This window comes from Filicampus tigris, chromosome 8 (genome assembly GCF_054856515.1).
Source record: "Filicampus tigris isolate MCC_2025a chromosome 8, RoL_Ftig_1.0, whole genome shotgun sequence".
In the NCBI taxonomy this organism is placed as follows: Eukaryota; Metazoa; Chordata; class Actinopteri; order Syngnathiformes; family Syngnathidae; genus Filicampus; species Filicampus tigris.
In genome coordinates, this window is record NC_141224.1 from 10695687 (window position 1) to 10723639 (window position 27953).

General features: G+C 40.9%; 4 protein-coding genes across 10 annotated transcripts in view; 2 read left to right on the plus strand and 2 right to left on the minus strand.

Moving 5' to 3' along the window:
* On the minus strand, positions 1–6385 carry dbf4 (DBF4-CDC7 kinase regulatory subunit). Of its 4 annotated transcripts, none has more exons than XM_086038576.1 (13): positions 6077–6385; positions 5564–5666; positions 5276–5424; positions 4351–4554; positions 4183–4233; positions 4042–4111; positions 3753–3826; positions 3624–3666; positions 3511–3556; positions 3302–3427; positions 2575–2677; positions 1343–1458; positions 1–1232 (listed from the first exon to the last, which is right to left on the minus strand). In XM_086038576.1, the coding sequence occupies exons 2-13, from the start codon at positions 5655–5657 to the stop codon at positions 617–619; spliced, it is 1692 nt and encodes a 563-aa protein (XP_085894702.1). In that variant the 5' UTR covers positions 5658–5666; positions 6077–6385; the 3' UTR covers positions 1–616. The 4 variants fall into 4 exon arrangements, with proteins under 4 accessions (XP_085894702.1, XP_085894701.1, XP_085894703.1 ...); XM_086038575.1 differs by lacking the exon at positions 6077–6385 and adding an exon at positions 5911–6051; XM_086038577.1 differs by lacking the exon at positions 6077–6385 and adding an exon at positions 5911–6048 and having other exon boundaries at positions 5564–5617.
* Positions 5309–9934, plus strand: slc25a40 (solute carrier family 25 member 40). Of its 4 annotated transcripts, none has more exons than XM_086038580.1 (10): positions 5309–5458; positions 6729–6836; positions 7101–7160; positions 7240–7343; positions 7409–7476; positions 7567–7691; positions 8274–8557; positions 8747–8828; positions 8913–8990; positions 9062–9934. In XM_086038580.1, the coding sequence occupies exons 1-10, from the start codon at positions 5449–5451 to the stop codon at positions 9193–9195; spliced, it is 1053 nt and encodes a 350-aa protein (XP_085894706.1). In that variant the 5' UTR covers positions 5309–5448; the 3' UTR covers positions 9196–9934. The 4 variants fall into 4 exon arrangements, with proteins under 4 accessions (XP_085894706.1, XP_085894707.1, XP_085894709.1 ...); XM_086038581.1 differs by lacking the exon at positions 5309–5458 and adding an exon at positions 5734–5773; XM_086038583.1 differs by lacking the exon at positions 5309–5458 and adding an exon at positions 5754–5782.
* Positions 9784–27953, minus strand: part of rundc3b (RUN domain containing 3b) — a 25876-nt gene continuing 7706 nt past the window's right edge. Inside the window, exons 6-16 of the mRNA XM_086038579.1 lie at positions 20134–20421; positions 18257–18372; positions 18023–18156; positions 16304–16389; positions 15287–15376; positions 14889–14969; positions 14636–14810; positions 13837–13994; positions 13257–13403; positions 12227–12330; positions 9784–11018 (exon numbers count right to left, since the gene is read on the minus strand). Of these exons, the coding sequence (XP_085894705.1) occupies positions 10873–11018; positions 12227–12330; positions 13257–13403; positions 13837–13994; positions 14636–14810; positions 14889–14969; positions 15287–15376; positions 16304–16389; positions 18023–18156; positions 18257–18372; positions 20134–20228 (1332 nt within the window). The 5' untranslated portion in view covers positions 20229–20421 and the 3' untranslated portion in view covers positions 9784–10872. The remainder of the gene's footprint in view (positions 11019–12226; positions 12331–13256; positions 13404–13836; positions 13995–14635; positions 14811–14888; positions 14970–15286; positions 15377–16303; positions 16390–18022; positions 18157–18256; positions 18373–20133; positions 20422–27953) is intronic.
* Positions 20099–27953, plus strand: part of LOC147143633 (ATP-dependent translocase ABCB1-like) — a 13770-nt gene continuing 5915 nt past the window's right edge. The window contains exons 1-18 of the mRNA XM_086038569.1: positions 20099–20888; positions 22744–22851; positions 22919–22977; positions 23077–23158; positions 23303–23465; positions 23539–23581; positions 23652–23843; positions 24209–24380; positions 24469–24593; positions 24897–25068; positions 25159–25272; positions 25900–26010; positions 26103–26228; positions 26378–26581; positions 26651–26821; positions 27275–27436; positions 27523–27702; positions 27779–27925. Coding sequence (XP_085894695.1) covers positions 20886–20888; positions 22744–22851; positions 22919–22977; positions 23077–23158; positions 23303–23465; positions 23539–23581; positions 23652–23843; positions 24209–24380; positions 24469–24593; positions 24897–25068; positions 25159–25272; positions 25900–26010; positions 26103–26228; positions 26378–26581; positions 26651–26821; positions 27275–27436; positions 27523–27702; positions 27779–27925 — 2334 coding nt within the window. The 5' untranslated portion in view covers positions 20099–20885. The remainder of the gene's footprint in view (positions 20889–22743; positions 22852–22918; positions 22978–23076; positions 23159–23302; positions 23466–23538; positions 23582–23651; positions 23844–24208; positions 24381–24468; positions 24594–24896; positions 25069–25158; positions 25273–25899; positions 26011–26102; positions 26229–26377; positions 26582–26650; positions 26822–27274; positions 27437–27522; positions 27703–27778; positions 27926–27953) is intronic.

The window sequence follows — 27953 nt, forward strand, 5'->3', positions numbered from 1 at the left end:
CCAGATATATTGATTTTTTTTTTTTTTTTTTGGGGGGGGGGAAGAAAAAATGTATTGTGCTCAATTTTTGCAGACCGTTACAGCAATATTTCTGTTTTAATCAATATCTACTTTATTCATAATAAGCTATTTCATAATTATTGATAGAAAATACAAATTAAGGCTGGTAATATTTTTGTGAGTCTTTCATATTGAGTCATTTTTTTCCTAATAGAGACCCTCCACTGCTCTGAGGGCAATGCTACATATAATGAATAAGGTATTGTGTGATAATTTCTTTTAAATAACAATTCCTCTGAAGTTGGCTTTGTTTTTAGAATGGCATGACATTCTATGGCCCACAAGCTCTAAGATCTACAATAAAAAGAGCTGTATTAAAGTGGAAGTCAACCCAAACACAAAACGCAAAGTTAATCAGAATGCCGTGTTTCAACTAGTGGGCCTGCTGGTGAACATATTTTTGAAAAAAAAAATGTTTGGGTTGACTTCGGCTTTAAATGATTAGAGCCATCATCCCCCACATCTCATATCATACAACATGTCTGCATTTTCCAGTGCTTTGTAATACAATGATTGTTCCCTTTTGGTCATCAAATCTGCAAGAATTCCCATTTTATCAGGTGGATTGAAAAGATTGCCAGTCCAGATTCCACCTTTGGCGTTTATAAACTCTGACTTTCCTACTGACTGTCCCGGTTGGAGAACAGCTCTGTGAAGAAAGATGCTCTCCATCTAGCTCTGAGATGTTTCCATCGGCTTTCCCGGGCGGCCTTTTGCTCCTGTCAGTCTCCTCTTGTTGATTTGTGACAACACTGGGGCTTCCCAAATATGACTCACAATATGGCTCCTGATGGCTGTGTGTGTCTGCATGAGGTACTTGCACATCAAAGTTGACCTGAGGAATCAATAAGGGGCTGTGGGTCATGCTTTCACCGCTAGAGGGTGCAGTTTCCTGTGCAGCTTTTGGAGGGGAGGAAGTCAACAAATTGAGTCTGCACGGCCGTTTACGTGAGATACGTCTTTGCTTTGACCTGTGTGAGTCCGTCAAACAAGTCCTGCCATCACTGTGAAGCAGAGGACCGGACTGAGGGTCTGAAGTGACTTGAAAAGAAAAAGTTTCCTTGAGGCAGTCACCAGGCTGGCGCTTCTCCTTAAAAATCTCGGTGGCTCTGACATCGAGTCCGCCAAATGGTCCGCTGTCAAGCTGAACAGACGAATCACTGCACTTGGGCCTGATGCAAACAAAAAGAAAAAGGAGCAGGTTTTAAAAAGTGTAAATAGATATAAACTGTTTCAGCAGCATACAGTATCAAATGAACGGAAAACAATGAAGGAATACTACCTTTTCGTAAAAGTGTTGAAACGGGTGAAGCTGCAATGGAGGGGTGCTACCACTCGGTTCAACACTTGGTAAGCATCGCTTTTGGAGAAAGCCTGGTGACGTTCACTTCCCAGGTGCTGGATTACCGGTAAATAAAGTACCAATTAGTCTCGTTTAGGGAATCGGGTTAGAGTAAGCTTTGTACAGTAGATATTAAAGTAGGTATCAGGCATAGGTTTAAGGTTTGAGCATGGCTTGAGGATAATGCTTGGTGAGAATGAACGTTGATACCCAGGGGCCAATTCTATTATGCAATTTTCACACTATTTGCTTAAGATAATCACTTGTGAAGTCATGAAACTAGGTAACATTACCAGGAAATACACAAAGACTACATACATTATTTTCAAAACTATATTGAACTATTATAGTGAACATGGTCAAACTATAAAGACAGTTCGGAGAGGTCTGAGTTTTATATTAAAAAAAATGTGGTTGTTTCACTATAAATGACATTTGATAATAACAATAATAATGATAACAACAAGAGTAACAAAAAAAAAACTAGGCTGACCTAATCAAGGCCACTGTACTTGTGATTTAGCTAACACTGGCATCTGAAATACATTCCCTGCAACTTGTCATAATGAAAGTGAAAATAAATAAAAAGGAGTACAGCTTCCCCAGCCTAATCGTGGATGATTCGGTTTGATACAGGATGGACACTTCATAAATGGCTCCTTAAAGTAAGCTCGAATGCATGCATATTACGTGGTATAAATTGACATCATTCACAGTTACCACCACTTTTCGACTGTGTGCATTTGTTTGTTTTTGTCTAACTTCCTGTCAATACAGTTTTTGCTCTCAACAAATGCGCATACAGTATGGACACAAATGTTGGTACTCTTTGAGTAAAGGAGGTAAAAACCCACAATGGTCAGTGAAATACAAAGTAAATAAAAGACACAAAAGTAATAACACATGAAAATGCCCAAAGAATTAAGTAAGGAAAACCATGCATTGCTAGCTTTTTGTGGTCCAACAGATTTGGTGTGGACAAAAATGATGGTATCAATCATCACCATTCTTTAACAGAAGGGTAGCGAACAATTTTTTCTGTTTACCTCTTTTCACACTTGTATTACTGTCACAACTGTCATCATATTAATTATGACATTTGACAACATTTTTAACAGAACTGGTTTTGATCCGAGCTGAGAGCTTCCACCGTTGATACGTGTTAGACTTACTGTCATCAAGTTTCCATATTTGGCCATGCAGCACTCGCAGTACCCGCCTGCGTTCTTGTCTTTGTTCTTCTTTCGATCAGCACACGCTGAAGCTTTGGCACTTCTAGGGATAAATCACAGAAATCATTAGGATTGGACGATTCATCGATTTGACTTTATTTGCACTTCCAAACATTACTGCTAACTCGTGCTGAACATTGCCAAAGACAGGTTGCCCATTTATAAGAAGTGATTTAACAAAATGTTGGCAACGTTTGACCCAGGGTATGTACAAATGGACGAGCCGAGACATGCCGTATGCTGGCTCATTCTGTGAGGTTAAATTGATGAATATTTCAAATATTAGTTTATTAAAGACTGTGTTTGCATATATGTTTTCAAAAAAGGGGCATTTTCCCCCAAAAGGACTGTTATTTTCACATTATCTGTATGTGTGTGTGTGTGTGTGTGTATATATATATATATATATATATATATATATATATATATATATATATATATATATATATATATATATTAGGGCTGTATGATATTACAAAAAAGTGCAATATGAGTGTTGAATGTTGCAATATCAATATCGCGATATTTAACATGCACCAAAAGAAATAGCAATTTTAATTTTCTAATGAAAGAAATTTCTAAACTTGCTATTTCATGAAAGGGTCATACTGACACACCAAATATTTTTTTGTCACCCTCATTTAATAATTAAAACAAGCCGCCATACCTGTTCCCCCTCTGTTTGTCCCCAGGAGGGTGTTTAGCAACAACCAAGAAGGGACAATGAGGAGCAAGCGTCTTCAGGTTCAACTCTGGCATGCTTGTCATGCTGACGTATATTGGACGGTAATGTCTGAGGATGAAGGGTCAAAACTTTGAAAAAGTCCATTTTAAAGAGCAATAGTAAAGTGGATGCTAGATTTTACTTTCCCTAACCTGCTTGAATCTTCAACCTTGATGAAAGGTTTATGGATCCGGCCTCCTGCGGAAAGACTAAGTTTGAGTACATACATGGCAAATAAGTGCTCAAAATACTACATGTTATTCACCTTTTTTCTGACAATTGAGTTCTGCTGTCGATGCGTCTTTGACCTACAATACGTTGAACGCAAGAACAAATGTTAAAATATGAACATGTACATGTACAGTGTTATGCAATGTTGACTGTGTAAACGTACAGTTGTGGTTGCGGTCCGGATCGGGCACTGACTTGCAATGGTCTTTTTTTTCTTCTCCATATACACCAACACATCTGCACATGCAGCGCATATCTAACATAAGGTCATGCGCAGCACAAAAGCACACTATGACAATATTACAGTGGGAGCTTCAAAGTCAAACAACCCAAACGTGGGACAATTTGAAAGTCAACCAAAATTGTCGGGAGGAACTTAGCAGCAGCTTACACCGGATAATTTAAGCAAAATACCTGTATATATTTAAATATGAACTGTAATGTAAACACACCATCAATGTAGAAAATTTTTACACCCCACTCCAGAGCCTTTGACAGAATCTTGTTGGTCTGCAAAATTTGCTAAAAACAGAGATTCTATCAGCAAACTAAAGCACAAGACTATGCTGTTTAAATACAACGGGCCAACAAACCTTTTCTTTTGCAGCTTTTTCTACTAAAGACGACCCACGCCTCGTGCCAAACTACAAAGAAAAAAAAAATGAAAAAAAAAATGGACAAGTGCGGCGATGCGAGCTGAATTGAAGAATGATTTCAGAAACATTATATCAGCACTAATGAATCGATTCAAGCAAGCTTACCGTGTCTGCTTGACCCCGAGATCTGATCTTGGTGTTGTCGTTACCGCAGTCCAGCTGGAGTGGATTTGAGTGGAGGCAAGGTGAACTCTGTCCAGATTGCAGGCTGGGGAGCAGAGAGTCTTGTCTCATGCATTGCACGTATTTAGATTCCCTTTTGTTGGATACAAGATAATTGATGTCTTTGCTGAAGAACTTCTCAACACTCTGGGATGACAACAAAGGAACAAATTTAAATGTTAGATGTCTTTAGTGATACAATCTATTATTCTATTTGCTGAGGGTAAATAAAGACATGTAAATTTGATAAGTGGCACTTATTTATTCAAGTTAGACAACAGACAAAGATACGTAGGTACTCGCTTTAGAACATATGACATTTCGAGGTTATAAAGGGTACATTGCGTAATAATAGTGTCACGCAGAAAAAGAAGGCATGCTCATTTACATCCATACTTACTGTTTTGTAATTTACTGTTTTATATTTTTGCCCTACAATTGTTTTTCATAGGCAGCACAGTGATCTTATGAATCCTGGTTTGAATCCTGGCTTTGGCTTTCCTGTGTGGAGTTTGCACGCTCTCCCCGTACCTAGGTGGGTTTTCTCCAGATTCCTCCCACATTTCAAAAACCTAAATTATTTGAAGACTCTAAAGGTCCATAGGTGTGAATGTAATTTGTTCTTTTTTCAAATTAATACTCTTGGCAATACTCGAGGTTACAAAGGCTATGTTGCAATGAATTACTTTGTGTGGAGGTGTAAGAATACACAATAAGAGACACCAAGTCACAAGTCAAAAGTCCTATGAATGAAGCATTGTGAAAGAGAAGACACATCATCAAATGTGCAATGAGATGCCGAGTTTAAAAAATGGATGGATATGAGTGAACTGACTGCAATGCCGAAAAGTCTTGCCAATGGACCCACCCCTCCGAGGTCTTTAATATCTCTCTCCAACGACTCTGCTTTTCGGTTGGACGGCAGGTCAAGATAGAAGACTTTCCCAGCTAAAGGCTTGAGCAGTGCCAGACGGGACTTTACTGGCGACTTCTTCTCACCACTTTTGCCAGCTTTTCCTAAAAAGACAACACGGTGGAAAGATGAAGAGCGGTGAGCGTTCAAGTCTCGCAAACTCACAGAACCAGTTTTACCCTTATTGATGTTAGCGTGTCTGTTACAATACTAATACTACTAATAATAATAATTTAAAAATACCTTCCCAGTCAGCTCCACTTTGTCTCCGTGTGCCCGCTGCCCTCATTTTATTCTCTTTCGGGGAACAAGATGCATGTTTTTGTCCTCTGTACATCGACCCGAGCTGGGCGTGTTTGTACACAAAATGGGGTAATTTACAACTGGGAGTTTAAAAGCTCATAACAGTCAGTTCGACTACATTGGAAGCCGTAATTTTAACCATGCGAAGAGGTGAAAACTGTACGTCTGATAAATGACTCCGTTACAATGATCTACGTAAGGTCGGGTAGATAGCTCCCTCTGCGTTACGTACTTTTGGTGTAAATGAAGTCACTCAATTTATGTAACTTATGTAGCGTGGCACCTACCTTTGGCATTGTTAATTGTTTGGTTACTTTATGTTCAGAAAGTTTTCACGTCGACGTTTGACTACACTTTCATTTCCCGCTTCACAATGTAATGGTAGCGACGAGCAAGTTGCCATGTCGGAGAACTGCGCACCTCGTAATATCACTTTCAAGCCAGTCAGTTTACCTTAACATAAGTGTTGTTAGCCTCTCGTTCTTTTTTAAATTTCTTCTTTCAGATAAATTATTGTATGATTAGTCCCCTATTTCCATGCGATGTCTCCAATGTACGAAGTCATTTGCGGATTTACGTGAACGAAATCTGGCAACAACGGAAATAGGTATATTAATGTTGGTATTCGAGTCAGAAGTTTCGACATATATAACAAAATAAAATATTTAAATATATTTGTTTATAAAATACATGACAACTAGCAACAGTTATTATCAGTACGGGTATGATCGCAGTGTATGCGCATTGCGTTGCGGTTTGCTTTCAATTTCGCGAATGTGCAAAAGGGAAACCAATGTTACGAAACGTTTCATCATGCAATGTTATGGAATAACCGAACCAGTAAGGTTGAACACGTGTTTCGACAAAATCTTATTTGAAACTTTTAGAACAGCCCTGCTTGCCCCAAAGGGATGTTTATTTGAACGCAAACAAGGATTTGTTGATGTAAATGTGCTTTGGCAGGTAGGAACGTCTTGTTAGCTTCATATGCCACAGAGTACTATCGCTACTTCTTAATAAATATCTTAATTACGTGGTTAGGTTTTGGGACCACGGCACTTTATGAATTTAGTCTATTTTCAATGTCATCTGCTGTTTGTTCAAGGAAACATGAGCGGTCAACGTCCCTCCGCTGCGGCCAAAGATAACGGCATTACTCCAATCCAACAGATGGTGGCCTCCTGCTCCGGAGCATTACTAACTTCACTGTTTGGTGAGACTGTCATGTCATGGACGTTTGGGCCAGTATGGGTTGAACATTGGTGCTATGATTTTTTTTTTCCCAGTGCAAAGGGCTTTGCATAAAAAATTAATATTCAAGGATAATAAAAGGGTGTATTAATCGAGGTGCCACCCAAAGTGTGGGCGGCGTGGGCCACATGCGACCCGCAGGCCACCAGTTGCCAACCACCAATCTCAAGTGTAGAAAATGTACGGATGGATGATGTTACATTTACACTTGTCGTCCTTTCTCCAGTGACACCTTTAGACGTTGTGAAAATCAGACTTCAAGCACAGAAAACTCCTTTCCCTAAAGGTGAACTACATTTCACCAAACAATTGTTTGTTGTTTGTTACACGTCACCCTAATAATGTATTTTTCTTATAATGCTTAGGAAAATGCTTTGTCTATTGCAACGGCCTTATGGACCACATTTGCGTGTGTATGAATGGCAACAAGGCCTGGTATAAAGCGCCGGGACACTTCAATGGCACGGCGGTAAATACAAATCCCATTGTCACATAAATGTCATGTTCAGATCATAATCTTGTGTGCTGTGGCAGGATGCGTTTGTCAAGATCGTACGTAACGAAGGAGTCAGGTCCTTATGGAGCGGTCTTCCGCCGACCCTGTGAGCGTGAATCTCATTTAATCACAGCGCCATGCACATCTCAGCCTATTTAGAGGGTTCATGTTTGTGCTATTTGTTTGTCAACTCCAGTATGATGGCCGTACCAGCGACTGTCATCTACTTCACCAGTTATGACCAGCTGCGTGTGCTACTGAAGGTCAAGATGGGCCAACACGAGCAGTTTGCCCCTATGGTGTCGGGGGCTGTCGCCAGAGGTTTGATTTGGCACTTTTATTAATTAATCATAATTATTAATAATAACATTTGATTTATATAGAGTCTATCAAAGGACCCAAGAATGCTTAACAAGAACAATTTTTTTGACGATAACCATTATAAGGTCATTCTGTAATGATCATTTACTGTAGTCCTGCTTCCCTGGCATTTTTGTGTTTTAACGCTCTTCTAGATTTTAATATGAAAGCATAATTTGAGGCATGTAACCTTAATTTTTTGCAATTCTCGTTTTAAAGACCACCTGTTGGTGGAATTTGGTGTTACGTGCATCACCATTTTTTTTTTTTACCAAGTTCACTTCAGTAGTTCAATCGAAAAAGTGAAAGTCATTATCTGGACTCGAACACAATATTAAACACATGATACTAAATAATTTTTAGAGTCATTGCTTTTTTGTTATGGTTCAGTGAAACCAAGAGCGAACTATTTGGCCCTAATCCCCAAAGGTTAGTTTGGCGCAAACACAGCACTGCTTATCACCAAAAATTGTAACCTTGCATTGGACTTTACGGATTCCACTGTATTTGTCATCCTGTGAATGCCTTCTCTACATCCACCAGTGGGCGCGGCCTCTGTGATCAGCCCGATCGAGCTTCTGCGCACCAAGCTGCAGTCGGAGAAGCTGTCGTATAGGCAGCTGAGAACCTGCGTGCGCACGGCCGTGGAGGCGGAAGGCTGGTTGTCGCTGTGGCGAGGCCTGGGGCCCACGCTGCTCCGGGACGTGCCCTTCTCCGCCATGTACTGGTACAACTACGAGCGTGGCAAGTGGTGGCTGAGCCAGCGCTACGGCACCAAGGAGCCCACCTTTGCCATGACCTTTGTGTCTGGCGCCACGTCTGGCACGGTGAGTGCGTTTACTTTTAGTAGTAGGGATTTTTAGCTAGGGATTGGGTGATTAATTAATCTACCGGTATGTAATATATGCATTTCACTTTTTGAACGGAACTACTGAAATAAATGTGCACAATTTTTAATTTAATATTTGAATTTATTGAGGTGCGGATGTATATTTTTGATATCTTTGTTTTTACAGTTTGCGTCCATTGTAACGTTGCCGTTTGATGTGGTCAAAACGAGAAGGCAGGTGGAACTAGGGGAGCTGCAAGCAATGAATTGTAAATGTGTCCTCAATGTATCGTTATTCTTTTGAATTGGAATCATTTGCGATGTGTCTCACTCACTTGTATCTGTGTCGTCAGTATCGCACCAGGCCTCCTCCACTGTCACTGTGATGAAGAAGATTGTGACGCAGCACGGCGTTAAAGGCTTGTTCGCAGGTTTGCATTACATTTGGCCAACATTTTGTCATTCAAAGCGTCGTCTTCTTAACCGCCCGTCTCCTTGCCAGGCTTCCTCCCTCGGGTGATCAAAGTGGCGCCGGCCTGCGCCATCATGATAAGCACCTACGAGATGGGGAAGGATTTTTTCCGCAAACATAACCAGGATCGGGTACTTGGACCTCTGCACACCAGTAACACTTGAAACATGATGAGTCTGCACCCTCCAACGCCAGGCTTAAAAAAGGAGTGCTGAGAAATTATTAAAAATATATTATAGTATTTATGATTTAATATTACATGATGACGCAATCCTTATTGCACAACATGAAGTGCAGTGAGCCCCCGCTATTCGTGGAGGAACGGGACCAACGCTTGAATTAAATTCACCTTTTGGTATTTAGGGAATTCAGGCAAATTGGAACAGTTAGGTCGAATTCACGGACTATTAGTTGCTGCAGTGGGGGAGTGGCAGAAACATGCTTTCAGTTTCAATTTTGATTGTTTATGTGGTGCATTCAAGAACCGCCAACAGGACATCTCAGAGATGAAACAACACTATCCATTGAATTAAACTGAACGCTACTACCAAGCGTCCACCAGATGACACTAAAGCAATACTTTTATTGCTGTAGCAAAATATTGCGAATGTCAAAATCATGAATATGCAGAGGATCACTGTATAATAAAGTCCATTAATGAGTATAAGATGTATTTAAAAAAAAAACATTTGCATGTTCCTGATATTTTGACAAGGGATGGGCTTTTGACTACCTATGCAAAAAAGTAATGAATCACCATCCATGCTTTTAATGTTTTTTTTTTTTTAATGGGGAAATCTCTTGACTATTGAGAGCTCCTGTTCCCATTCCAGTGTTGTATTGATCTGAATAATCTAATCCCAATGATTTCAAGTGGTGTAGAAAATAAATTGTTGGATCTTGGGTGGAGAAGGAGTGTCATTGCACAGAATGATGTAGCTCAATGTTCTGGAGCTCATATTCTATTTGACTTCTTTAGACAGACAACTACAGCACCTCTGCTGATTTAGCACACCATTTTTGCCTCAGATGCTTCAAGACATGCCCAAACAACACCATTGTCAGCGATTATTGTGCCATCCCTCGTTCTTACGACGATATGATAGTTGATTTAGTACGTGGATCACAGTTGGAATTTGTCTGTCTGCCAACTACCAGAGTATGCATTTAAAGCTACTGAATAGGTGCATGAAAGATGTATTTTAAAAAAGGTTTTTCCTGTGAAATGTGCCCAAATCCGTTTTTTTCCCCCAAATAAAGTTTATTCAAAATGAAGGGTACAAAGACATTAAATATTTATATGTGTGCAAATGAACAATGTGTAATAAACTAAAAGCAAACCGTAGAGTTCAGCTTCACTTCCTGAAGGCCAGACTTTCAATCGCAGTCACAACAAGTCAAATTGGATTACTGCTTTGGAATCGAAATACTTAAAGGGAACACATCTGATTAAACTGAGGGCGGATTATCAATCATAGTGGTCATGACCTGAGAACAAAATACGGCATCGTGCACAATACTGAAAACAAAGGCACAAAAACTCCTGAGAACTAAATATGTTAAAACTGATACGGTAATAAATGACAAAAGTGCGTATACAATGATCCTCCAGGAACAATGAGTGACAATGAAGAGACCAACTCTTCCAATGTTGGCACATGAAATGGGTCTTTTCGATAGAAAACATTCAAGTTAAAGTTATTATCGCTTCACCCGGGTGAGCTCATTCCAACAGCATGCTAAAACATGTCAGTGTAAGCACACTAAGAACGTACTTCTCTACAAAGAGCAACGTAATAGCACGCTGAGAAGACGGCCGGTCGACCTGCGGCGTGGGGCCCTTATGTGGGGGTGAAGCCCGGGCTGCTGACCTCAGCGGCGGGACTGGCCAAACACTCGTTGGACCTCAGACTGGCCAGAGACCTGAAACTGTTGACGGAGGTGAGAGAGCCGCACAGTCCTCGGAGGGATGGCGTCTGCTCTTTTCCTGCGTTGCAAAAACAAAGTCGAAAAGCAGTGGTGGGCCATGCGTTCATAAGATGGGCCATCAGTAGGGACGTGGTCCACCTCGTCGCATCACATATATAAGAAAAACATCAACACGCAATGTAACAGCATGCAACAGTGCCGTGTAGTATCTCAAGCAGTTCAGAATCAGAATCAATAATAACATGACCAAAAATAAATAAATAGCACAGATCATACTCACTCAAGCTGTTTATTAAATGCACTGGGTGCTTCAAAAGTCACTATTCACTTCGATTTCAACTCGCCTGTGGCTCGACAAAATTGCTGCCTGCCTACCGTTACGTTTTTCTGTCCGCAATTGCAGTTCAGTGCCAGTTTGAAAATCTTTAACTCATTCACTGCCATTGACAAATTTACTTGTCTTTTCACAGTCCAGCCATTCAATCCCAGGAATTTAGTTATATATATATATTTTTTTTAATTTTTCAAATGTTAGGGTAAAAGAGGGTCTGAAAACATCTGGCAGTGAATGAGTTAATCACACCACTCCAATGCGTCCTGCAATTTGTGCTATCCGTGGCTAATTTCCCCAAACAGGATCTGTTTTTGGCAAACCACCACTGATGAAAACGCCTTAAGTCAGCAGTGGTAAAGTTTTATCACTCTCAGAAGCATCTGCTGAATCAAGCTTTTGTTGATGCTGTTTTCCAGTTCAGCCCTCGGGATAGGTTTTCCAAAATGCCAATGTAAAGAAAGTGTATAGACACTTGTGGCTATCAACGTGTGCAGATTGCATGTGACACGTTTCACAAAGTCAAACTTAGCTTGCTCTGACCAGCCAATCAGAACGGGTAAATACTAAGATTATTATAGGCCAGATGCACATCTGACTGGTGAAAAAAAACTGTTCTATTGCTAATGTTTATTGGCCAGCACTACAGATTCTGAAGGCAGATTAGAATGACATGGCAACCCAAAAAGGCTTAAATTTGATTGGATAAAATAAATAAATAAATAAATAAATAAATAAAATCCCCAGACAGTCTATGTAATGAAATAAGTGCAGCCAAGAGAAACCCTACGAAAAGCAGAGAAAAGACTGTTGGGAATCAAGACAGTTGGGAATAACTAATACAATTTCATGACTTAAATTCAAATTTAAGTCATAAAAGTAGCTCAGTGCTTCTGGGCATAAAAGGTCACACCGGAAAGGGTTGCGGTGTGTACCTTGGCGTGGCCAGTGTGGTTTGGCATCCAGCGTTAGCGTGTGTGACGGTTCGAGGGACATCTGTGATAGGCTCATGTCCGTAGGCAGATTGCGGAGGCTCTTGCTGCAACAAAAAACAAAAGATTGCGCAATGCATCAGACATTGAGGAAATCCAAGTGAAAATGCCAAACATTTCGAAACTCTGATCTCTTTCCTCTGCTTTGAACGACATCGGTCTGCATTTTATGGTGGGCTTTTTGGATAAAATATGCTTTCAAGGTCTGAAGTGAAATTGCCATTTGGTTGATTTCATTTTTTTTATTTGACGGATCACTAGCTCCACGAGTTCAATGTAACTGCTTGGCATCAAGATGCCACCAGATGGTTCCAAAGCAGTATTTTATTTTCAGATTAGAGAAGGTTTGCTTTACGCACAAAAACACAGCATAGATGAGTTTTTCAGCAAATAACTCAATTACTTCATTTTAGTGTCCAGCGATAAATTTGAAACAACAGTGATAGATTTTATATAAGTTCCAAAGGGAAAATTTGTTTCAAACTTTGAAGTTTCTAGCGTATTAAACACTGACAACAAACTATCCGGTAGAGCTGAACGGTTTTGAATTTTGAATCATATTGAAATTTTATTACTTTTTTTTTTACCTCAATATTGCGATTTAGTATGCAATGATTTTTTTTTTTCAAGGTTCTCCTCCCATGTATTTTTTTTTAACAAACACAAGCAATAATCTAATAATAATCTGCATTACAATAAACAACATCAGATTTATTATTCATAATAAATATAATATAATAAAATATACTGCACAAAACCTACCAAGCAACCGAAATGAGGCCGTTTTTTTTTCTCCTAACTGCATTTTGTTTTGATCTGTTTTTTCCAAATTGCAGCCTCTGCGATTCGAAAAATGACATTCTACTAAATTGCATTGTTGTTTTGAATTTGAGTAATTGTTCAGCCCTACAATTGGGTCAAATTCTGTTTGGCCTCAATCATAATTGAGTATCACAAAAAAACCATGACATACTCCTCCCACTGTGCGGGGCTCTTCCTGTACAGTAGCGTATCCAAGGCAACGGCGTTTGTGTCCAAAACGTCAGGAGACGGCCACTGATTGGTCAGGTGGGCTGTCAGCTCCTGTCGCGACCGCAAGTCATTGTTCTTCAACACTGTCCTGAACACATGAGACCCAAATCACTCAACAAAGAAGAAGTTGGCCTCTGACTGACACCATGAACGTGGTGTTTGTCCAACTGCAATGCGCCATATTTAGAGCCGTATGGACAGACAAAAAATGTCGACAAAAAATGTACCGTCATTATTCTTGGACGACTAAGCCTTACAGTCTTTGACTTGCACACATGAGTCCGACTACATGACAATAAATGTGACTTCATTTGCCTTTAATCGCAGTGAGAGTGCTGCTTCATCTCCACGTCTTCAATTGAGGGATTTAGGATCCTTCACTGAATTAGTTGTCACACAAAGAGAAGGACGTCTTTTCAATAATTCAATCTGAACTTGGAGACGTGGACACCTAAGCACACACACAACTCTGCATTGTCCTAAATGGCAAACTGGCCACGCCGCCACCACCACATACTCACAGTTGATCCTGCAGTTCCAAAATGATGAACTCCAGCTGCTCCTTTTCCAGCGAGTGTGACAGGTGTGTGTCCGCCAGGCTCTGCTCAAGAGCTTTGTGGTGTGACGACGCCTCCGCCAGCTGCGCCTCGCGCAGACGCACCAACTCCTCCAGGTAAGCCTGAAAATGAAAACAAGACACGAGCGATTGGGATTTATTTGCCTAGTACTGTCAAATCTAAAGAAAATGCAGAGGAATGGACTCTTTTTTTTTTTTTTTTTGCACTAAATGGTATCAGCGAACAGTCAGGGCTGACTCGTGCTCAATTTGCTGATATTTTTGGACTTCGCTATTCTCTGCAAAAATGCCATCTGGTGGCCTCTTGGTGCCAAGGAACTATGTTGAAGTAAATTGAGGATCGTCTTTTTGACAAATGTAGTGCGTTGCTGCCATATTGTGGTATTTTGGTGCCCAGGAAGTATGTTGAAATGAGTTGAGGAGTTTCATTTAGACAAAATTTGTGATTTGCTGCCAATTAAAAATGATTTGAGGGGCGGGGGGGGGGGGGGTCTTATTTGCTGAACTTTGCTTCTAGTTCTTAACTCATTCACTGCCAGACATTTTCAGACCGTCTTTTACCCTAACATATGAAGAAAAATTGGACTGTGAAAAAACAAATAAATACGTCGATGGCAGTGAACGAAATAAAAAGTATTGTTTCCAGTCATTCCCTTTGGCCAAACATTATAATAAAATGCCAATCTGCAAACACGACATACACCCTTTAAGTATTCTTCTTATCTACGTATGCCCAAGCATACCTTCTGCTCCAGCGCCATGCGATATTTCTGCTCAAAGCGCTTGCACTTGCTGACCAAGTTGCTCTGCTCGGTGAAGATGGAGGCGGCCGTGGCCATCTTGTCCGGGGTGCTGCGCTCGCTGCCGCTGCTGCCCAGGGTGCGCATCTCCTCCTCGTCGCTGCTGATGCTGTCGCCGCTGCAATGGAGGGAGCGATGCCCGTCACCCGGTCAGCACACATCTGGCAACACTGCATGCGACCACCAACTCACATACCTTTGAGTGAACTTCAAGTAAGGCGTGTAGTCGATGACCGAAGAGCCTCCGATGTCCAGACCTTCGCCTTTCAGACAGAAGCTAGAGGGATGAGATGGGATGGGGGTGTGTTAGGGCAGTGTAGTAAGCAACTAGTCTGTTTCCCTACTTCACCCCCTGACGTCTGAAATTGGGCCTGTTTTACTGCCATTTCTCCTCCCATTGTCTTGTCTACAGTACTTTCTCATCATGTGTGCAGCCTCTCACAATTTAAAAATCGGTGAACGTGTTCAAAATTGGTAGGTGTGTACCCCACTTAAGGCAAGGGGTTGAGCAACCTAAAACCTGATTTCTTTGCCCCTCTCACTTAATCAATTTGACAACGGCACTAAAGAAATGAAGCAGAACAGCATCAGTACCTGAAGTCGATGGTGTTGAGTCCAATGAGCGTGTCTGCCAGAAGCCCCGCCTCCTCTCCCAGCATGATCGCCCCGTCCTCATAAAACCGCCTGCAGCCACATTTGCTCACATTATTGCTGCTCATTTCTAGAGATAGACCGATATGCTTTTTTTCAAGGGCCGATACCGATTATTAGTAGTCAAGGAAGCCGATAACCAATATTTGGAGCCGATATTCATTTTCAGCAAAAGGGAAAATATTGGCATCAAAATCTAAACAATAATTTACTCTTAACTTTGTTGTAACGTCTTTAATCATGTTTATTGAACAATGTTTCAGGTTTGCATAATGTTGATTTTTTTTTTTAATTCATTATTACAAGAAGGTTTTGACAGTATACATCTCTTGTTATAAAATTCTAACAAAAAGTTCAGGGAGCACCCAGGCTTGTCAGCATGTCTTAAAAAGGATAATGAAAACTTAGACATTAGCTCCATGTAGTTTTCTACAGTAAATGAACATTTCCAAATGACAGAAATGTTAAACTTTCACATATCTTTGTTTTGATTTCCACAGCTTTAAACTGATTTATTATCGGCCAGCAGAGTTTAAAAAAAAGGCAGAAGCCGATATTTGTCAAAAAGCCAAATACCGGTGCCGATAATCGGCCCGGCAGATAATCGGTCCATCCCAACATATTTCTAACAGCACAAACTGAGCTAATTGCTTTGAGTGGTTTGACTTGTGTGCAACACCACTGCACATTAGGTATACTTGCAAAATTATGTATGATCCAATACGAGAGCTCATTTTATTTATCTTTTCACAATAGTCAGAGAGTTAGGTCCACACATGCCAAAATGTAGTCAAAATCACAAAACAGTTTGAAGTGAATGCCTTTTTGACAGTGTTATTAACCTTTGCAAAAGCTGAGTTTTTAAAAATTTTTTTTATAAGGCTTCATTGTGCAGGGTCACCTAATGACACGTACCTTGTGTCATTGTGCGATGTGAGTGCGCAAGTTACACACACAAACCTGGTAGTTCTAAGGTCCCTCAGAGCGGATGAGATGTATTCAGACAGTCTCTTTTCCATTAGAACCACTCGGATCCAAGCTCGACCCTAATAGGACCAAAAAAAAAAAAAAAAAAAAAAAGATGAGGGGAGATGATTATTTTATTCTTGGCAATTGCTTCTGATGTTTAGCCAGAATTAGGTTAGAAAAGCAAAGCTAGCTTTTGATCAGTGTTATTTTCAAAGCCCATAAATAAGATAATAATATTCATTATTTATTAAATATAGGAACAAAATCCTATCACTGACGCAATTATGTTTATATGAAGGAGTATTGGGGCCACAAGTTGTAATGTTATCTTCTGCGAAGTCATAATATTATGAGAGTAAAACAGACTAAGCGCCCTTTGCTTGCTTGAAAGACACGATATGTGTCAGGGTAGAGAAGTTATTCATAAAGTTGCAATAATACAATAAAAAATATATATCAATGTTACAAGAAAAAAAAATTGTAATGTCACTAAACAAGTCAAATTTGAAATATTAAGAGCCAACAATTAAACAATTTAATTTAACAATTGTCATTGTTAAAAGAATAAAGCTTTTAGGGCTTACGACTTTATTATTTTCTAGTTTACAAGACAAAACAATGTTACTTGATTTAAGTTGTAATATTACAAGAGAAAAAGTCTTTGTGTTAAAGAGATTTTTTGCATTGGGGAAAATGTCAGAATACAAGAAAAAAGTTGTATTCCTTCAAGAATTGCCTTAATTGTACCAATCAATGTCAAAATCCCCACACAAATGTAAATGACAAGGCCAGAAAAATCTGGATTTGAAAAAAAAGACCAGAATAAAATGGAATTTTTTTTTTTTTTTTAAATGTGGAAAAAAAACATTGAAAGAAATCTGTGAATGGGTAAATCTGGGGGTGCCCAGTATGTGGTTGGCCCACTGTACATGCAAACGCAGCAAGGACTCTCCAGAATTTCGACTAACAACTGAATTTAAAACCGCAAATAGGTGGATTGATGAACAGTAGACTGCGTATATGAGAGGGATTACTGTATTTTAGTATAATACTCCTTGGAAACGCCCCCATTATTGACTCACAGATTTATTTCTCATGTGATGACAACTTTGGACAAAAGTCAGCGTTACGTGTGGTCAGTCTCGAGACTTAAAATCATAGTTCCTCCTTTTTGTTTTGAATACTTGCCTCTGGAATTTCCACTTCCATGTCCCTGATATAACAAGTGAAATGTTAAAAAGTGACGAATCTGCTGATATCTTAAATATTAAATCATGTGCCATATGGGCTGATATAGCATAGCCAAAAGGTTAATAAACTTTTTTTCCATCCAAAGGTAGGCCTACATATACAATTGTGAATTTCATTAAGTATTGTTGTAAATCTGGGCTAGTGTTGGTTCTGGCAGGGCCACAACAACTTGGCTCGGAGTGGCCCGACAAGGGCACCGACCAAAAAGGCTTATTGTCGTACACTGGTATCAAATCAGAATAATTTTTAAAAATAAATTCCAACCTGAAGTCCTGAGAAACCACATGCGAGAGGTCTAACTCCACAGTGTTACTATTGTATGTTTTATTGGGTAAAACTGGGTCGTGTTCTTAGCCAAGCATTCCTGGCTGACCTCTCTATTTACTTCTAAGTGGATAATGCAACGTAGGCTAAAAATACCTGATTATGGGTCCTTTTGGGCTCAAAATTGAGTCTCACCTTAGCTTTGGATGACCGCACATTCTCCATACTCTCAATGCTTCGAATGCAATTGTGAGGGACTTTACTGCTGGCGGCTTTGACAAAATCCCAGAAACTCCGAGGACTCTCGTAGCCAAACCACGTTGTCTGACCTGAGAAACGAAAATACAGGAGGGGATGTTTGTACACATGTTCACGTTTTGTCGACTCATAGTTTGTGTACGTTTTGTTTTTTGTTGTTGTTTTTTTTACCTTTCAGTCTATGGTTGAGGATATGCTCCAGGATGGACACAAAGTTAACCAGCTCAGCAGACGAGTCGTCCATGCTCTCGAAACAGGAGCGGTCCAGGAGAGTCTTCACGGAAAACCTGGCGGCAAAGTGAGTGGAGTATCAACAAGACATCAGAAATAGGAGATTTTATTTGGTCACGCGCAAAACTCGCTGCGAATGGAGATTCAGACTAGGAAACTGTGGCTGTCATCACCGATTGCCCAGGTGTGTACTGTATGTCCCCTGCGATTGACCGGCCATCAGGGAGTGCTCTGTCTTTCTCCTAAAGTTATCTTTGCTAAGCTCCAGCTGCGACCCCAATGAGGACAAGCGCTATAGAAAATGGATGGAAGGTGGCTTTTGTCCCAATAACACAGCTGGTATCTGTCCTCCCCAGTTGCAATAAACCGACTCTGTCTAATCAGATTGCACCTAATTAGGCAGGAGGGAGATTTAATAGACTTGGCTGCATTGTGTGTGCGTGTGTGTCCAAGTTGTTTGTGGACCTTTTACATCAACCAAATGATCTGACTCCCTGTCTTGCGTTGCCTAGCAGCAGTGTTTTAAACACACTCGCAAATGTCATCTCATTTCCACTGAGACCACCAGCATGTAAGTCAAAATTTTAAGGACTGGACTGGTCACCAGTCAATCTGAGGGAACATCTTTATAGACAAACAACTCTCCACATCTATAACACAATTTAGTCTTCAACGAACCTAACATATATGTTTTGGGAATGTGGGATCAAGTCAAAGGATAAGAAAACTATTATAGTTCATCAAAACTAACAAAATTGAAAAAAATATAGTCATTAACAAAATAAAATGAAAACAATGAAAACAAATACTTAAAAAAAATAAAACTAATTGAAACTACATCTTACATTTATAAAACTAACTGTACAGCAAAAATGTCCTTCATTTTCATCTTTGTCAATATCATACATGACCATCCGGGATTCATTTTAAATGTATTTATTTCAATATTGCTGTACGTCTGTACAGGAGAAAAAAATGTCATACAGTCACTTGAGGAAATTGTAGTTTATTTTACTTTATTATACAATACTTTTTCATCTTGCACTTAAATAAAGCATTTTCGAAAAAAATAAAACTAGTTAACTTAGTTTTTTTTTTTTTTTACCAGGCTTGAAACCTGGTCGAAAAACGAATTAAAATGAATTGAATTTAAACAACAAAAGTCAAAACCAATGTAAAACTAACCATTGTGAAAAATACAAAACTATTATTATAACCCTGATGTATACGACACAAAAATAATTAATTCAAGCGATAACTATGACTTGGGTATAGTTACTATCACACTGCAGCACGTGACTGTCAGCCATCCTATAAGCTAAGTGGATCAGTAGTTATGCTTGATTTTAGTTTTAATTCTGTTTTATTAAAGTTGTTTTTTTAATACTTGCCGTCACAAATGTTACCCAAAACATCAACATTCCATTTACACTTACATTCAAAGGAAGCCAAAGTACATGGAGAAAACCAACACGTATGAAAAGAACATGTAAACGCAACACAGGAAGGCCAGCGCTGATTCGAACTGTGACCCTCAAAACAGTGAGGCGGCCAACATGATGCCTTCAAATTGAGGGTTTATTTCAAAACAACGCAGTGAATAGAAGAGCTGCCACGAAAATAATTTACATGACTGCATACTACTAATGGAAGCTTGTAAATCAAGTCGTGTCTAGAAACGTCACAATAGTTGTAAAAATTATAGAGGCAAGGTGTCAAGCTCAGGCGCTGTTTTGATTGCAATATGATGATGATGATGATGATGAGGAGGAGGATGGTGAGTATAGAGGAGAAGAATGTTCTTAATAGCTACCTACCGGCACACGGTGAGCAGGTTCCTCCTCTCCACCGCCGCGCTTCTGCCCGCTGCCCGCTTGCGGCTGACGTGCAGCCCCGCGCCGAGGGACGCCATCTCCGGCACGAGGCCAGCCTGCCAACCAGAGGCGGTGCGCACCACACGCCGCTGTCAGCTACTCTCCCGAGGAGGAACACTGGTCTTACCTACGTCACTGCATGGCTGGAGGGGGCTCGAACCGGATGTAGTATCAAGTCAAACTGCAGGGCGAACGACGCCATTTCCGGTTATGACTTTCAGTATCCAATTCCTGCAAAGTAAACTGCGATTTATTACATTCCTTCACCCTGAAATCATATTATGAGATTATTTTATTTTACACTTAAAACGTGTAACTAGTACCTTTTCCTCTGCGTTTGTGAATTTAATTTCAATGATTGGGACATTGGGGCGTTTTTTTCCCTTGGCGCTTTATTGTGAAGAGCAAATGTTTCTAAAGACACATTTGGCCTCTAAATGAGATGTTCTCCTTATTCTATTATGTATGACTGCGATTGGCAGTCTTGTGCCAACGGCCTCTTCTGAGCCGAACTTAGAGTGTTTTTTGTTTGTTATTTCGGCTAGTGGGCGGCACGGTCCGCCTCACAGTTCAGAGGTCGTGGGTACGATCCCGGCTCCGGCCTCCCTGTGTGGAGTTTGCATGTTCTCCCTGTGCCTGCGCCTGCGTGGGTTTTCTCCGGGTCTCCGGTTTCCTCCCACATTCCAAAAACATGCATGGTAAGTTGATTGTACTCTCTAAATTGCCCGTAGGTGTGATTGTGAGTGCGGATGTTTGTCTCTGTGTGCCCTGCGATTGGCTGGCAACCAATTCAGGGTGTCCCCCGCCTACTGCCCGAAGACAGCTGGGATAGGCTCCAGCACGCCCGCGACCCTTGTGAGGAGAAGCAGTATCGATAATGGATGGATGGATTTCGGCTAGTGTCCTCAAACGGCTTGAGACGTTGACTAAGTACCGGTAGTACGACACACGTAGGAAGCTAAGAGTATGGTCTTCCATAACAATTAGTCAAGTGACTACGATGGGCTGTTGTGCAAATCACAAAAAAAAAAAAAAAAAACTAAATAAACAAACAAACAAAGAAACAAAAAGGTAATCGCAAACACAAAAAAAATCCCCCTCTTCTTTTGCTTGTATATTTTTTAGGTACCTTGTTTTTCATAATTGACTGAGTTTCAACTTAAAACAACATGTGCAAAAATTAATAATAAAAAAATAAGTGTTTACATCTCTATGGTTACGCGCAACCAAATTGGCCAGTGAATACTGCTCCTCTCCCGATCATCTTGAATCAAATATTGCTGGGGGGCACAGTTTGGACACCCGTCTTTTGTCGTAAACAGAAGAGCCGCTGTATATGAACATGATGTTCATAATGTTAATATTTAATAACATGTTAAATGATCAAACTCATTCACTGCCATTGACAGCTAATTGGTGTTGGTTAACTGGGAGGGCCGGCAGTTGAACGTTTTAAGACGATAAACTATTCATCTTCTACACTTATCATCAAGGTATACTGTGCTGGAGCCTATCCCAGATGACTTTGGGATTAGAGGCTGTGTACACCCTGGACTGTTCACTAATTAGCCAATTGCAGGCCACATATGACACAACCATACAGTTTTACAAAACAGTACAAAATAAGCGCCTCCCTCTCGACTCTTCCTGGTGTAGAGGTGTCAAAGGGTTTTATGCGTGCAAATTAAAAGCCCTACTTTTGGCTGTTGTGGAGATTCTGAACTTGGTGTGCACATGTCCCTTGTTAGACGCCAGACACTCCATTTTATCGATTTTGGTCCATCTTAAACTTTGTCCTTTATGTTGTGTAATCATGTGGACTTTGTTGCTTCTGGCGTTAGAATGAGCTCTTAAAATAAAAATTTAAGTAGCCACTAGCAGGACAGGACATGGATATAGGAGGCAGTGACGTGCTGTGAGGTTCATGACAGGTGAGGCACGACTCTTCTGGAGTCAGATAAAAAAATATCAACCCAAAAATAGAATGTTTCAATTTTGACCTTCATTGAAACATGTTTCAAAAAAGGGCAAAATAGATTTTTTGAATATTTATTTTCAAAGCTTTTAATTATGTTTCAATCACTTCCACAGTGTTCAACTTTGTGACAGCAAGAAAAACTGACTAATATTTAAGGTCAAGTCCATTATTGTTGGGTTACTGTTGTTGTTGTTTTTTGTGGAAAAAGGTAAAAAGTTCAAGGGTGCTAATACTTTCACAAGGCACTGTATACACACAATTAATAGTCGTTTTACGCCCTTCATTTCATGCATGTGGGTTACACCCTCGCCTGCTATTGACTGAATAATGAATTGACATTTTATCATTATGCCAAATAAACAGCCATTGCCATTTCACATTGCGACTAAGTGAAAACAACGAGGGTTGTTGTTTTTTTAATGTCCAGAAAGCAGCTGAGCACTAATGATGTTTTTATTACAGCCACGTGAGAGGGATGGAAGAAGGAAAAAGGGGCGTGGAATTTGTGGTCAGCCGTTGGCCAGGTGTGACTCCGTGTGTGTGTGTGTGTGATCGGCATCTCTGTCAAACATTAGAGAGCGCAACAAGTGGAAGGAGGACAACAGCGCAAGAGGGGTGGATGTCTGTGTGTGTTCACCAAGCCTGTCAAACATCGGAGCTCTGTGTGGAAAGACAACAGTGAGGTCTGATGTTTACACTTTTGACTGGGTCATGGGTTCATTTAAATAGTACAAGGTGTTCCTCTGACAGGAGCCAGAAATGGATGAAACGGAGAGGTTGGAGAAGAACCTAAAATATGTTTATTTAAGGTAATATTTTGTGGCCTGCAGAAGAGAAAGAGTTCAGTGAGTTTGCATTTCAAACAACTTAAGAGAGCAATTACATTGACGGCTTCATATTTGGCCTAGTGATCGTAAGGATGAGGTGGGCAAAGGTGAAAAGAAGAAAGACGCAAAAGAAAAGTTACCCATGGTTGGTGCCATTGAAGTGGTAAGTTACCCGCCCGTCTCTGTTAAATGCAAGTATTGTGCTTTTGCAGTTGCTCAAATATCTTGAAATGGCTTGAAAAAGATTGGTGCGAGTCAACTCCTGTCCACTCTGCCTTCTAAAAGCATTCTTTTACTGTGTGGACAGTTCAGGTTTGCAGATTCCAAAGACATTGCGCTGCTGTTCTTCGGGACCCTGATGTCGATGCTGCACGGGGTTGTGTTGCCACTTACGTGGGTTGTGTTTGGAGATATTGCCGACAGCCTTGTCTCAAACGCTGCATTAGGTTACCTCAACACCAGCAACCCCAGTGAGCTCACAGAAATAGTCGTAGTTACCCGACTGTAATGACAAACGATTACAAAACAGGTTGTTTTTTCCAGATATCACATTTCCAAACAGCACCATTCAGGAAGACATGACCAGGTAAGAGGACGATGACACCTCATGAATTGAATCGGATGATGTCTGAACAATGTTCTGAATCTCATTCCAGTTTTGCCATCTACTACTCCATCCTAGGGGCTATTGTGCTGGTGGCTGCCTACATGCAGGCAGCTTTTTTTACATTGTCAGCTGGGCGACAGGTCAAACGCATCCGCAAGTGTTTTTTCCACAGCATCATGCGACAGGAAATCGGCTGGTTTGATGTCAATGAGACAGGAGAGCTCAACACTCGTCTTACAGAGTTAGTAACACGCAATCACTTGCCTCTTCATTAGGTACACCTGCGTAATAATGATCACATCCGGTATTTTTCTGTCAACCAAAACTGACTGATGACATTCAGATGCTACTGTTTTTTGTTTGTTTGTTTGTTTTTTAGCAAGAGCTCATATAGACTCAACATTGAGCTATTTCATGCTCAAGTGTGAACAATCATGTCAATGAACAGACCCTTTCTTTTGATAACGGGAACGTTCTATTTTTGAAAATGTTTTGCTTACTATTAAGCTTCGTAGGTTAGTGTAGTAAGCTTCTCTTGAGTAAAACTGATGCCATTGTTACAGCGCTTTCAACATAATTGATTGCCGTTTGTGTCTCCACGGACAGCGATGTCTATAAGATCCAAGAGGGTATTGGAGACAAGGTGGCGATGTTGATCCAGTCCTGTGCCACCTTCATCACATCTGTAGTCATCGGTTTAACCAAAGGATGGAAGCTCACTCTTGTCATCTTGGCCATCAGCCCCTTGTTAGGTGTAATGGCTGGACTTTTCAGTAAGGTAAGCTTGCCTTTTGCCCAACCTGTCCATCCTTAATCTTGAACGCAAGCCTCTTCTTGCTAAGCTAATGCTGTAGGCCTCTTGCTAGGTGCTGGCATCATTCACTTCCAGAGAACAGACTGCCTATGCCAAAGCAGGTGCTGTGGCAGAGGAGGTGCTCTCTGCCATCCGGACCGTGTTTGCCTTCAGTGGTCAACAGAGAGAGATCGAGAGGTTTGTGCGATTAGCAATCTTCATTAAATGTCATAGATTTGTAGATGTGTGGAGCATATTGTTTTAATACCATGAGTTATAGGTGTAGTAGACCTCTGCAGTTCATGTTACGTAAGACAATGGCTTCCAAAATGTGGAAGGAAGGCTGTAATAGCCAAATAATGACAAATCCTGTGCTCAGGGTAAATGATAGAATTTGGATCATCTGAATCCTATAAACCAGATTAGAATTTTCTAGTTTAACCACGACAAAGGATTAGGCATGTATTTCAAGATTTGTTTTGTCAATGCATTGTCTCACAGGTATTATAAAAACTTGGAAGACGCCAAGAATGTGGGAATAAAAAAGGCAATAACCTCAAACATTGCTATGGGCTTCACCTACTTATTGATCTACGTGTTTCATGCTCTGGCTTTCTGGTACGGAAGCACGCTGATTTTGAGTGGAGAGTACTCCATCGGGATTGTACTTACAGTGAGTAGAGGCATGAAGACCTCAATTATCAAACATTCACAAGACCCACCAAATAGAAGTTTTAAGCTAACAATGACTATTTGTGTCAAGCTTTTATTTGCCATGCTCACTGGAGCGTTCGCCTTGGGGCAGACCTCACCTAACGTCCAGTCCTTTTCCAGTGCCCGAGGGGCTGCACACAAAGTTTACAGCATTATTGACAATGTAAGGAAATCTACATTTTCTCCTTTCCTTCACATTCAGAGAGACCGCATATTCTTTTCTGTCGGGCTGCTGTCAGTTTATATTAGTGACTGTGCGCAAGTGTATTCTGGCGCTCCAGGATGCAGCTTTGATACAGCCGACAACCTGGAGGCGCTAATCAGAGGTTGGAATTCGCTCTAATTGGAGCGCCCACTGTTTGGCTGCAATTTTGAAGTTCAGTCCCTCTACAAAGACTAACTCTACCTGTCGTCTGACTTCATCATACAGTATTCACTCAAATTATCTGCGTAATCAGCATTCAGCTGAGTGGCTTGTTTGTAGCCAACACACTTCAGACACTTGCTACGTTCTTACTCTTGCCAGTTACAAATTAATTCTTTAATCAATGCTTATGAACTTAAAAGCCCTCAGACAACAGTGAGCTTGTTTATGTGGACATATCCGGATCAAAGCGCCCAGCTGTATGAATAAACATGAGCTTTGTTCAAAATTCTCGAACTTGCAGAGCAGACAGTCTTCCTCGCATTGTTGTTTAGCCTTTGATAAGCATCAGGTGCTTGGACCCGCTGTGACCAAACTTCCAAACACAACTGAGCTCAACACTAAATGAAACATTTGACTCCACAGATACCAAGTATCGACAGCTATTCAGAAAGCGGCTTCAAGCCTGACTCGATCAGTGGAAATATAGAGTTCAAGAACATCCACTTTAACTACCCCTCAAGGCCAGAAGTTAAAGTAAGCCGCCTCACTGACACTGTTCAACTTCATCCAACAGATAAGCCCAGCTACGTATTCATACTCATTTCCGCAATGGTCATCACTTGCAGGTATTAAACAACATGTCCCTGAGTGTGAAGAGTGGACAGACCATTGCCTTAGTGGGAAGCAGTGGCTGTGGGAAAAGCACCACCATCCAGCTGTTGCAGAGGTTCTACGATCCTCAGGGGGGATCTGTACGTACACATTTCTAAACCCTTTCACTCAAAAGATCGATTCAGTCACTTAAATGCAATACTGCTGAATCACCGCAGCATCCAAGCCTCCTTTATTCTTTCAGCACAATCAAGGACATTGAAGAACCCACTTGTGTCCCTCTTCGTAGGTCTCAATTGACGATCATGACATCCGTTCTCTCAATATTTGCTACTTGCGAAAGATGATCGGCGTGGTGAGTCAGGAGCCCGTCCTATTTGCCACCACCATAGCTGAGAATATCAGATACGGCCGAACTGATGTGACGCAGAGTGAGATTGAGCAAGCTGCAAAGGAGGCCAACGCTTACGACTTCATCATGAACCTTCCCGATGTATGACCGCATTCATGATTCCGCCTTAAAAACAACTTTGCCGATGATGAGATTGATGTTGTTGAGCAGAAGTTTGAGACGCTGGTTGGGGACCGAGGGACTCAGATGAGTGGAGGACAGAAGCAGAGAATTGCAATTGCCCGTGCGCTAGTTCGTAACCCCAAAATCCTTCTGCTGGACGAAGCAACATCTGCTCTTGATGCTGAGAGTGAGACTATTGTGCAGGATGCGCTCGACAAGGTAAAAAACATTACTTGGGTTTATACCAGCAGGGTTGGCATATGTTGGGTTTTGTATATAAAGACTGGTTACTGTTTCTAGTTACTGGAATTTACTAGAAAAGGGCCAATATTGCCCTGCAGGTCGGGAGTGAAGCCCTACTTTAGGCAAAGGAGTTGAAGTATCTCAGGGTTTTTTTCACGAGTGTACGGTGAAGTACAAGATATACTTATCACAAAATTGTGGCCCAGGTCAACCTTAGCGATTGGGATGATGGAGTTCCTCCCGATGAGAAAATCAGAGAATTAGGTCTACGCTTCCCCTGCTCAGACAGCTGTTCTTGCGACTCAATTTGCAATATTATGATCGTATGAGAATAGAGATCACAGGTGCAGTGCGGAGATAAACTGAAGTGATATGTTGAACTTGTGACATGAACTTTTCTAAGATCAAACTTTTCTCCAATCCGTGCAGGTTAGACTTGGTCGTACCACCTTAATTGTGGCCCATCGCCTTTCAACTATCCGAAACGCCGATGTCATCGCTGGCTTCCAAAATGGAGCTGTTGTAGAGCTGGGGACTCATAGCCAACTGATGGAAAAGCAAGGCGTATACTATACTCTAGTCACTATGCAGGTAACGCGAGCACAAAAACACATTCTACTGTAGGCCCATGATCTGAACAATCAGTCTTGTGATTTACTCTCCTCCCCATTTTACAGACATTTCAGAAAGCTAACAATGAGGGTGAGGATGAAGAGCAGGTTGAAAAAAGCCCACTAGAAAAACGTATCTCGAACTCCCTTCCACTAAGGAGGTCTACAAAGCCTTCTTTTGTTGGTCCAGAGGTAAAAAGAGAAGAGCAAGACCATTTGTTGGGTGACAAAGATACAACAGAGGAGGTAAGACTGATGCTTGATGGATCTGAATCTTCTTAGCAAAGAATAACGGCAGCTTTTTTTTCCTTATTTCCTGCAGGATGAAAATGTTCCCCCAGTGTCGTTTCTCAAAGTGATGCGTTTCAACCTTCCTGAGTGGCCTTACATTCTCGTTGGAACCATCTGTGCTTCAATTAATGGTGCAATGCAGCCACTGTTTGCTATCATCTTCTCCAAGATCATTGCTGTAGGAATTTTTTTGTCATTTTTCTATC

Excerpts from the sequence above, each read along its gene's own strand:
- dbf4 (XM_086038575.1), bottom strand. Across the intron at positions 3,557-3,623 it reads ACTCAATTGTCAGAAAAAAG|GAGGCCGGATCCATAAACCT; the intron begins GTGAATAACATG and ends GTCTTTCCGCAG. Across the intron at positions 1,459-2,574 it reads AATATGGAAACTTGATGACA|CACCTGGGAAGTGAACGTCA; the intron begins GTAAGTCTAACA and ends CCGGTAATCCAG.
- slc25a40 (XM_086038580.1), top strand. Across the intron at positions 7,477-7,566 it reads AGCGGTCTTCCGCCGACCCT|TATGATGGCCGTACCAGCGA; the intron begins GTGAGCGTGAAT and ends TGTCAACTCCAG. Across the intron at positions 8,991-9,061 it reads CGTTAAAGGCTTGTTCGCAG|GCTTCCTCCCTCGGGTGATC; the intron begins GTTTGCATTACA and ends TCTCCTTGCCAG.